The sequence below is a fragment of the Melozone crissalis genome, unplaced genomic scaffold, assembly GCF_028551555.1.
Source record: "Melozone crissalis strain CALT ecotype California unplaced genomic scaffold, PUWL_Pcris_2 ptg000007l_1, whole genome shotgun sequence".
Taxonomy (NCBI): Eukaryota; Metazoa; Chordata; class Aves; order Passeriformes; family Passerellidae; genus Melozone; species Melozone crissalis.
Genome location: NW_026535785.1, coordinates 7,852,214 through 7,863,046, shown reverse-complemented (window position 1 = coordinate 7,863,046; position 10,833 = coordinate 7,852,214). Strand labels below are relative to the sequence as shown.

Genomic DNA, 10,833 nt, shown 5'->3' with positions numbered 1-10,833 from the left:
ATAAAGGAAAAAAGAAGCAGCTGGTTCCACTGGTGAGGCTGCGCAGCCGCCACGGCCCCCTCGGCCCCCTGGGCCTGGACGCGACGCTCGAGGGGCTCCCCAAAGTCATGCGGCTCCGGGGTGGGGGCGTTGTCTTCGTTTAAAAAGAGCAGCATTTGGTTTGACTGTAGAGAGATGCAAGGCAGCCACCCCTGCCGCCTGGTCAGTCGCTGATTGTGTTTATAAATCCTTTCTCAGCTGGGTTTCTTAATAATAATAATAATAATTAAAAAAAAGCAAAAAGTCTCCTTTAGCTCTGAACCTGATTGGCTGCTGGAGGCACCAAATGCCACCACGGTGGCTCTGTCAGCAATGCGGAACTGCGCTGCCCATCCGTGCTCCTTGCCTGAGGCCACCAGGGAGTCCCTCACCCTCTGCCCCTGCAGGGGGATGCTGGAGCAGCAAGCCAGAGACTCAGCCCTCAGTTTCCCCGGTAAACCTCGATCTTGCTGGTTTTGGCCAGCATGTCGATGATGTGTGCCTCGAAGTCAGCGTCGTGCACCCCGGTCTTCCGGAACTCCCCGGCGTAGCGGTTGTTCTCCCAGTAGTGGTGCCAGTTCCCCCGGCTGTCAGCACCGAACCCAAAGACGTTCACCTGCCATAACAAAGGAGGGAGTGAGACAGAACCCCCCACCAGGCTGGGGTGTCTCAGCAACCCCTGCACTGCCGGGGTGATTTTCAAAGGTGCCCATCCTCCTGCACAGCCTTCCCACCTCTCGAGGGTGCCCATTACCGTGGTGTCAGGCAACCATAGTGACTGCTGCAATTTGACCCAAAGAATTCACCTCCTTCCTTAACCCTGCAAGGTTCAGGACCTCAGCAAACTCCCTCCCTGCCAGCCAGGAGCTGAAGGAGCCATCGCCCACCTCATCGCAGACATGGAGGGCAAAGAAGAGCACCAGCATGCCAGTGGAGGGGTAGCGCCCGTGGTGTTCCGTCCAGCGGTCGTGGATGTACTTGAAGAAGGCAGGATTGTAGATCTGCACCTGGGAGGATAGGCCAGGGTGAGCACAGCAGCCCCAGCCGTGCTCCCTTTGGCACCAGGACCCCGTGAAGGAGCACTGAGAACTCGGGAATGATGAGGTGACAGGGGCCATGGCCATACAGGTGCTCCTGGCAGTGACAGGGATGAGCCCCACGTACCTTTTCTTTGTCCACACGCAGAAAAGGCTTCACAGGTGCGTATGTGCTGGGAAAAGAGCAGAGAGGCAGGTGAGCTCTTGGGGGTCCCATGCCCCCAACTCCAGCCTGAGTTGCCAAGGGGGGCTCTTGGAGGGAGGAACAAATGAATCCCCATTACTCCCAGGGGAGCTGTCCTTGAGGTAGGTGAGCCACCAGCCTGGGGCTGCCAGTGCCCACTGGGTACTTACAACCTGATCTGGCCAGTGGAGAGGGCACTGGCGATCCAGAGCAGGTCCAGGGTTTTGAAGGGCACGAGCACAAAGCTGACATTGGCGGGCAGGTTCTTGGCACTCTCGGGATACATGAAGTGGTGTGTGGTCCGACCACCCACATCACCCTCAAAGCCCACCGTGGGGGCCTGGTTCATCCTGGGGAGAGAGCAGGGAGGATGACACCACTGTCCCAATGCCCCCTGCCTTGCAGATGACATGGGTGATCCCCACGAGCTGTTGAATGCTGCCAAGCAGCAGCTTCCCACCCAGGGGAGAGGGCAAGGCTGGACTCACTCCCACTCCTCCCAGCACCCAGTGCCAGCATCACCCCATGTCCCTGTGCTCCCCGGGTGGGCAGGGCCCTGGCAGCGCTCCCTGGCCCCCCTCACCGCATCACGAAGTCGTGCCCGTCGATTTCGGGGCCGTAGCCGGAGCCGCGCAGGTTGCCGGAGTTGCCGACCACGGCGCAGCGGCGGCAGCGGCGCGGGTCACGGGAGCGGTACGGATCCTCGCCCGGCACGATCTGGAAGAGCTTGCTCAGGACCTCGTGGGTGTTGTGGGACTTGAACTGGGGCTGCAGCATCTGCGAGGAGGGAAGCAGGGCAGGGGGCAATCAGCCAGCGCTCCCTTCTGGGTAGAGGAGAAATCTGTGCCCCCGTGCGAGAGCACGCCGTGGCACTCCCGTCCCTGCGCTCACCATCCACCACCTCTGGACGTCGGGCGGTAGGTCCATGTTCTCCTTGGTCCACACTGGGGACACGGTGCCGTCATAGCGCCCATCAAACCAGTCGGTGGCTCCAGGCTCCTCGGCCGGGCAGCGGCGGCAGGAGCAGCTCCGGGGGTACGGCCCCCCTTTGCTGAGCCGCTGCATCCCGGCGTAGCCGGGCACCAGCTTCACCCGGTGGATGCCGCCCAGCCCGCCGGGGTCCAGGTAGGCGATGCTGTGGTGGGAGTAGGTGAAGAGGAGGGACATGACGAAGACGAGCAGGAAGGCGGTCGAGAGGAAGCAGAAGCGCAACGAGCACTTCATGGTCGTCGGGTGGCTGAGCCGGGGACGGCGCCCGCTCCGGCACAGGGCGCGGGCATAGGGCGCGGGAGGGCGTCAGCCGGCCAGCGGGGCTCCCTGCAGGAACGAGCGCTGTAACTCCTGGGCGGCGGTGCGGGGAGGGGGTGCAGAGCCTCCCAGCACCCACCGCACCGGGCTCCTACCTGCTGGGCTGCAGCTTTCCATCCGCCTCGTCCGGCCGCGGCGAGGGCCCCCGGTGGCTCCGCGGGCCGGGCACGGAGCATCTGCTGCGGGCTCCGGCACAGCTCGGCGCGCCGGCCTCAGCCGCGGCACCGCGCCCCGGCGGCTCCTCCAGGTCCCGGCCCCGGCTGGCGCTCGGCCGCCACGGTGCTCATCATGCCCGGGTTTAGCTGATCCGCTGGCACGCTGCCCTCAGCCGCTGGCTCGGGAACGCGGCCACCACCACACCGGCCTGGAGCGGGGAGAAGGGGACGGCGCGTCAAGGGGTGGCGACACAGACAGCAGAGAGGGGCTGCGCCGAGCAGGCGGAGGGTGCTGGGGCTGAGGACTTTATTCCCCACCGAACGCCCCAAAATGCGTCCCAGGCACGGGGCTGCAGGCTACGAGCCATACCCGAAGGGGACAAGCCGGCGCAGGGAGCTGAGATGCCGGCATCGCTATCCGCGCCTGGGGAACTCGCAGCAGCTCCCGGACTGTGCCCTCCCTGTCCCTGCCAGACAAAGGCTCAGCCATGAACTCGCCTCCGGAGCCGAACAAACGGCTCCTTTCTGTAGGCTAAATTCTCCTTCTCTATCACGCCATAAGCAGCCCCTCCAAAACCCTCCTCGCCGGCTGCCGCCGCCGCCGAGACAGCCGGGGAGCAGCCGGGAAAGAACCGGGGAGCGGCCGCTCCGCAGCCTGACGGGCACCCCGGGCACGGACGCCGGCACTGTCCCTGTCCCCCCACGGGTGGCAGCGTCCCTTGGGGAAGGTCACTCGCTCGCTCGCTCGCTCGCTCGTGATCCTGGCGGGTAAAAATAGCCGGGGCAGAGGTGGTGGCGCCTGCGCCCGGGGAGGGCGGGAGGAGCGGTCAAGCCCCCCGAGCAGGGGGTGGGCAAAGCCAGACAGCGCTCCTTGGCCAAGTCAAAAAAAAAAAAGGCTGAAAATCCCCTTTTAACCGAGTCACTGAGCTGGAGAAGAGTCCAGAATCCCAAGGGTTTGGAGACATGACCTCCCCTCCAGGCCTTTTTGGGAGGGGGTGACCCCGCCCCGAGGCGAAACCCCGCAGAGGCATCACCTGCACGGCTCAGCCCTGGCCCCAATTAAGCCAGTGCCGGGGCCGGCAGCAGTAATTAGGAGCTGGCAGGCACCACGATGCTTCTTCCCTAGGAAAAAGCATCTCCTGGAAAACGCTGGCTTGCTTTCCAGGAATAGACTGCTAAGCCCCCAAAAACCTCCTTGTTGGGATGGGAGGAGAACATGGACCCCAAAGGCTCCCCCAGCCCATTGCACTGCCAGGCACGGACACCTCCTGCCCAAACCAACAACCCCCTGTCAAATATTTATTCAAGTGGGGACAACTTTAAAGGAAAGAGCCAAAAACAGAAAGCGCATCCCGGTTCAGGTGCTTTCCTGGGCTCTGGCAGGGAATTTTAACACGCCAACACGGCACACGCATGGCCAGCAGTGACTGCAATCACTTCCTTGGGCTGCTGCCAGCGGAGAAAGCAGGAAGGTTGTTAAACAGAGGGGTTTTACATTTAGGGAGTTTGGAATAAAGCCAGTAAAAAGCTATAACACCCCCCGCCCCCCCAGATGCAAAACGCTGGAAAGATTCATAGGTAAAAGGCAATTTTGGGGCTTTCTTCAGCTCTAATATGGCAGGGCCACCAAGCAGGATGGGCTGGTCCCCCTCCCCTGCTCCCGCTGCTTACCATCCCACGGGGCTTTTTAAAGGCTAAAGGAAATGAGCTATCACGTGCTTGTATTATTTTTGTTCCCGGTGAAAGGGGGAAAATCCCTTTCCGGCTCCCCAGCCCAGCCGGGTCCTGCCTGATGCATCCCAGCCCTGACACCATCTGGAGCGCAGTTTGTGCGGCCCCCATCCTGGGGCCTCCTGGAGCTGCCCCCGACCGCAGAGGGGGAGGGAAACCCCCTCCAGCCCGGCTCATGTGCGGTAAAAGAAGCCTGAAATCCCAGCGGCTGGTTTGAGTCATCATTTTCCTAGCAGGAGCTGGCAGCTATTTCCATCTGCACTGGTCCTCGCAGCCCCCAGCAGGGACAGGGCACCCACACACAAACACACCCCAGCAATATCCATGCCCTCCCCGCCCAATCCTATCCAAGCTGCCTCCACAAACAAAACCCCACCTGCAGGAGCTTTTTGCACCAGATTTGAATGTTTGCTTCTCAAACTAATAAGGGATTTCAGGATTTCTTCTGTGGTGAGCAAGCTTGGCAACTCATCAATGCCACTAAATACCCTTCCATTCCCAATTTCATCCCCAGGATCCTAAATTGCCTCCTGAGGACCATGTACTCATCAAACACAAGTTTCTTTTTGATTGCAGGAGATAATGAAGCGAGGCTATTAAAAGGTCCTGGCAAATTGCTCTGCTGCTTTTACAGGTGGATGGCTTTTTCCAATCATATAATCTTTCATTTCAGGATGAACGCTGGAGCGATGTGACCGACAGCCCCAGGGCCTGGGGGATGCCTGCCCCTTCCCTGTCAGAGTAATCACCATTGATACACCCCCACTCAGGATCTTCAGGTCTTGTTGGCTTTGTTTGATCATGTCTAAGATATCCTAGGGCTGTTGGCACGAATTTCCAGGCCAGTAAATGGCAGGGTGGGCAAAGGAGGGAGCCATCACTGGGAGATGGGATGTCACAGTGTTTGGGGCAGGGAGAGAAGGGGAGTGGAGGAGAAGTGGCAGCACTGTCTGCACTGGCTGCTGCTCTTCCCAGGCATGAATGGTCTGAAAATTCTCCCAGGAGTCTTTGGGAAATGCCATCCTGTGTGACCAGGGGCTACTCATCCCATGGTCCCTGTGCAGAGACATCACTTCTGCCACCACCAAACCACTGACTGTGTGCTAGAGCAGTGCATGGCTCTTGCAAGTGGAGGAGGGGGAAGCACACAGGGCCCTTTGGACTGGACTGGCATCTCTGCCATGGATGGAAAACCTGAGAATTAGGGTTGGGGTTTTTTGGCAGGGAAGGAGCAGATCTGAGTCGAGTCTTTTCCACCTCCTTCAATGCCAGACAGAAACAGCGAGCAGTGACCTGTCCTTGTTTCAGGCACGGCTTCAGTGAGCAGGATTACTATAAAAAGTCATGAAACCATTCCAGTTTCTTTCTGCCCATGGCCCAGGCAGTGCCAGAGGTTGCAGCCCCCGGGCAGAGTGTGAGGAGCTGTTTTCCCCCGTGGGGCCGTCAGCTCCTGTTAGCCGGGAACAGCGCGGGAAGCGCCGGGGGCGGCGCGGGAAGCGACCACAGCCTGTCCCTCTGCATCACTGGGCTTCCACAGCCACAGCAAGGCTTGGCAAGGAAAGTGCAGTTAATTAAGGAGGTCCTTTCCTGCTTCACCCATCTAGAGGGATTATATTTTTCTCTTGAATTTTTTTTCCTCCCTGGAAGCTGGAGGGGAGAGGGAGCAGGGAGCAGACCCGGGGCTGGCACGAGGACGTTTCTCCCTGCCATGGGGTGATGCCATGAAGAACTGATGGCTGGCACCAGACAAGCACCAGGTATTAAGGGAAGAAGCCAATTTCATGCATTAGGCCATCACCCCATCCCAACAGCAAGGAGGACCTGGTAAATAATTCTTCATCCTTTTAATTAACCATACTCCTATCAGCCAGCTCAATCAGCTAATGGAGCCAAGTTAATTGGGTTTCCCGTGTTTTAAACCCAACTCGCACCCCTGGATGCCAGGGGCAGCAATCCCAGCCTCTCCTTGTGTCTGGCCTCCAGAGGGGTTATTTCAGGCTCATCCCTTAGCTCTGGGATAGGGCCAGGAAAAAGTGTGGAGGCCAAATCTCCAGCACAGAGCTGGGAGGGAGCCAGCCATTCTGAGGCCATTTCCTATGGGATTTAGGGACACAGGGGAGCGCCAGAAGTGGAAAAAGAGAATTGAATGCTCCCACCCTTGCCGGTAGATGGGCCTGCAGGGACTGGTCCAGCAGCATCTCAGACCCCTTGGCTGAACCACAGTGTGACCCTCAGGGAACTGCAGCAGCCTGAGCACCCTGTGCTGCTCAGTGGGGCAATGCTGGGTGGGCACTCTGCCCCCAAAACTCACACTGCCAAAAGCAGCCAAGGCAGATGCCCATCCCTGCACCTCACACTCCCATTGGGACTACCCAGCTGTGTGGCTGATATCCCTGAGTATTCCCCAGTGCTATTTCCCTGACCCTCTGCCAGCCATTCTGGGTCTCCCCAGGGGAAACAAGGGACCCTGCACTCCAGGCATGTTGATAAGCCCAAGGCCACGCTCACAGCACGGCCTTGTCACGTTCAGCTCCCTGTGCCAGGAGCAGCAGCTCCCTCCTTGAGGCAGGACAGGCAGGGAAGGGAGTGGAAATCTCCCCCCTGATCCTGAATGCCTGTGGAACTGAGAGGCAGAGACAGCCCAGCTGCTCTGCACCTCAAGCACCCACCCCAGAACCCGCAGTTTGCACCAACTCAAGAACCAGCAGCTCAGTACCACACAGCTGGGTACCACTGAACCCCAGGTCAAGCACCACCACACCAGGTGCCACCAAGCTGAGTCCCACTGAGCAGCCAGGTTTGGCCAACCAGCCCAGAACAGAGGAGGCAGAGCCTGGGGCTTGCCACCCACCACTGCCTGCTCCTCTCCCCCATCTTTGCCCCAGCTCCCTGTGCAAAGCCATCTGCTCCCATGGGGAGCCAGCTCCCCACTGCTGGCACATTCCCCCTCACCCTCCCACAGCTGCAGCCTGGGGTCAGCAGGGTCTGCCTGTCCCCCTTCCTGCCTGCCACAGCAGGGCTGCACCCCACAGACACCCCTGAGCAGCCTCTCTGCAGCCTCAGCTGCCTGTGAGGATGAGACCGCACCGCAGGCAGCCACCACACCCCCAGGAGGGGCAGGCCCTGCTCTCCTGTCACCACCAGCATCCGGAGCTGCCAGAGCACCCTGAGCCTCCCCCCGCTGGGAAGGAACCACTTCCCCTCCTCACTGCCGCTGCTTTTACCAGCCTGGACCCATTAGGTTCATGCCTGATGCCTCACCAGGAAAGTATGTGCAGGAGTGCAGGACAGGCGGATGCTGCAGCAGGAGGCTGTGGCCCTGTGCCCGGGCAAGGCGAGCTGGGACACGGGGCCCTGCACCTCCCCGCCTTCCTCCCTGGGTCTCACTGGCGCCGAGGATCGGAGGTGGTGGAAAACCAAAGGTTCTCCTTTGGCTTTTGAGGGCTGGTTGATGGGTGCTGTACCCACAGCCGCCCTCTCTCCCCTGGGGAACGACCCGGGCTGAGAGCTGCAACCTCGGCACACGCTGCGGGTGGCCCATAAAACCACCCTCATTTGCTCTGCCTGCAGGCAGCACGGAGAGGACATTGAACTCGTTAGGGAAATTGCACCTATGAGATTTCATCTCAAGGAAGTTACGAAAGGCTCCCCAGGCCAGAGGGCATCAATCCCAGCACAGCCCAGTTACAGCCAAGAACTCCCATTAAATGTAAAATTAGAGCAGTTCCACTGGCGAGAGCCCCTGACTTCTCTCCACAAGCTGGGGCTCTGCTCAGACACCTGGGGAGAAGGGGGAGCATTTGCAGCTTCCTAATTAGCCCAGTTACTGCTGCAGATCAAAAGTCCTTTGCTGGGGACACGGTTGCACCCGGAGCAAAGTGACTGCAGCTTGTTCTGGTTTCCCAAGAGCAACTGTTGAGGGTGTTATTGTAGAGCTCAAACACTGAATGATCCATCCCGTAAGGAAAAAAAACTCTATACATCACACACACACACACACATACACACACACACACATATATATATATAAATTTTTATACACATTCACCACTCATCCATGTACAGTTCTGGGGGTATCTTTGGGAACTTTGCCTTGGAGCTGGTACCCAAATCACCTGCACTTTCCAAAAAAAGGTTTTGGAAGATGCCAGTGGCAAAGAGCGACACGAAGCCAAGAGATAGCCCGGAGCCCAGGGCAGAGCCCAGCAGGGCAGGGGGAGGAGGTTCCAGCCTCTCCCATCGCGTCCCAACCCCGCGGGGTCAGGCGGGCTCTGATAAATCCTGGCTCATGAAGAAGCACTGAAGCCGGCCAAGCCACTGGAGGGCAATTAGCAGCTTGCAATCGTGCAAAAATGAAATGCAACGGGAAGAGATTAAAGCCATCGAGCTGCCGGGACCTCGGCGTGCCAAAGCGGGCGGCATCCGGCGCGCCGAGAGCCCGCAGCAAAACCACCGAGCCCTCGGTGCCATGGGAGCCTTTCCCCAAAAAGCGGCAGTTCGGGGCTTGTCTGGGCACGCAAAGCCGAGCGCTCCCGCAGCCTGCGGCAGCCGGGGCTCTCCGTGCCCGCTCTCCCCGCCTGCCTCCGGCGCCGGCGAGGCGTGGGCGGCGAGCGGAGCGCGCCCCGCCGTTCCCAAGGACCGCCATGAGCTCCGCGCTGGAGAGCGAAGCGCTTTGGACAGGCAGATGCCGCACACAGCCAGCCGGCAGCGGGGCCGCTGTGGCTGCCAGATGGGGACAGACGGACGGACAGACGGACGGGCAGACAGACGGGCACGCGCGCCCGGGGGGGATGGCGGCGGGCAAGGCGCCCCCCAGCCCAACCCTCCCCTCCCCGCCGAGGCCGCGACTTCTGCTTCTGACAGAAGGGGAAGAAAAGGGAAGAAAGGGAAAAGCAAACCCAAAGCGCTGAGGAACTTCCCGTTGGCGCTCACCGCCTTGGCCACGGTGCGGCTGCTCAGGGAGAGCCTTTCCTGGCAAAAAGGAGGGGCTTTTCCTAGGCAAAACTGCCTTCACCAGCTCAGAGCCCACGCGTCTTCCTGGAGGGAGGCTCAGCAAGTTTTTGGGGTTTGCTGTGATTTGGTTTCCCCCAGCCACGTTTTGTGATTGTTGGCAGCAGGCGGGGACGTGGCCCTTCCTCCAGCCTGAGCCTGCACGCTGTCCAAGTGCCATCCTCCCCCCAATAATTTCCTGCTGTCATGGGAAGCCCTCACTCTAAGGAAATATTTGGGAGCTTTGGAATAAGTGCTCTGACTCTGCAGCTGGAGCCTGAGCAAGCCTTGCCTTCCGCCTGCGCCAGCAGCGCTGAAGCCCCCGGAATATGTGGGGACCCCTTGAATCGCCAGGCCCTGAAATACGGGCTGCGGTGTCGATCCCCCTCTGGCAGCCGTGCTTCAGCCAGGGAAACACCCTGAAACAATGGGACAGGCACACCGATGAGATCTCACAGCAGTGCCCGCCTCAGCGGCCCCACACACACAAAGAAGCAGGCAAAGGACATCCCCTGCTCGGTGACACAGTTTTCTACCCTGTCCCCAGGGACGCTCAGGCTGTTTGCGAAATCCTGGCTGCCACTACCCAGGCAATGGATGCCGTGTGTCACGCAGCCATGTGTCACACCGCTGCCGAAGGACCGTGCACACCGGCACTGCTGGGGACTGGGGCCACTCGCAGCCCGCCCTCCCACCCCGATCCCCCGGCTCTGTCCCCAAGATCCCAGGGCACACGGCTGGAGGGGAGCAGCTCCACCAGCCCCGAGAGCCCTGCTAGGGCCAGCATCCTGCCCGGGGCGAGCACATCCTGCCCGGGCAGCGCCCTGGGGCTGCTCCCCGAGCTGCACACCGCGGCCGGGGCCAGCACACCTCCCCGGCACCGCACCGCAGGGCCCGGGCCAGCACTCCGGACCGGCGGAACCTCCCGGGTCCGAACCCAATGCACCCCGGATTGCTGGATGCTCCCGGCATCCAGCACCCAGTGCCGGGAGCAGCACCCAGATCCTGCACCCCGGATAGGGGACAGCACATCCTGCCAGGGCTGCGCAGCACCCACTGCTCCCTGGGGGATACTCCCAGCCCCGAGACCTGCACCCAGCCCCGGGACCAGCAACAGTGACCACCACAGCGGGCATGAACCCGACGCACCCCGTGTGGGGGCTGCCCGAGGCCAGCTCCCAGCCCCGGGACCAGCCCGCAGCAGCGGGGCAGCTCCCGGGCGGGCTCCCCGCCGCCTCCTCGGGACCGGCATCCCGAGCCGAGCCGGGCCGTGCCCACATCCCCCGCCCGGGGCCCGCTCTCCGCCGCCGTACCTGGCTCAGCTCCGGCATGGCCCCGCCGCCGGGCTCACCCGGGCCCCGCCGCCACCGCCCTCCGCGCCGTGCGGAGCCGTGCCGCGCCGCGCCGCGCG

General features: G+C 61.1%; 1 protein-coding gene across 2 annotated transcripts; it reads right to left on the bottom strand.

Moving 5' to 3' along the window:
- Nucleotides 1–436: 436 nt before the first annotated feature.
- ST3GAL2 (ST3 beta-galactoside alpha-2,3-sialyltransferase 2) lies at nt 437–10,814 on the bottom strand. 2 transcript variants are annotated; one of them, XM_054296123.1, is made up of 8 exons: nt 10,736–10,814; nt 2,643–2,911; nt 2,131–2,556; nt 1,823–2,016; nt 1,410–1,589; nt 1,183–1,228; nt 906–1,025; nt 437–634 (listed from the first exon to the last, which is right to left on the bottom strand). In XM_054296123.1, exons 3-8 carry the CDS (start codon nt 2,461–2,463, stop codon nt 461–463), a joined length of 1,047 nt encoding a protein of 348 aa, XP_054152098.1. In that variant the 5' UTR covers nt 2,464–2,556; nt 2,643–2,911; nt 10,736–10,814; the 3' UTR covers nt 437–460. The 2 variants fall into 2 exon arrangements, with proteins under 2 accessions (XP_054152098.1, XP_054152099.1); XM_054296124.1 differs by lacking the exon at nt 10,736–10,814 and having other exon boundaries at nt 2,643–2,991.
- Between the last annotated feature and the right edge of the window lie 19 nt (nt 10,815–10,833).

Excerpts from the sequence above, each read along its gene's own strand:
- ST3GAL2 (XM_054296123.1), bottom strand. The coding sequence starts at position 2,463 with ATGAAGTGCTCGTTGCGCTTCTGCTTCCTCTCGACCGCCTTCCTGCTC. Across the intron at positions 2,017-2,130 it reads ACGTCCAGAGGTGGTGGATG|ATGCTGCAGCCCCAGTTCAA; the intron begins GTGAGCGCAGGG and ends CCCTCCTCGCAG. Across the intron at positions 1,590-1,822 it reads GGGCACGACTTCGTGATGCG|GATGAACCAGGCCCCCACGG; the intron begins GTGAGGGGGGCC and ends CTCTCTCCCCAG.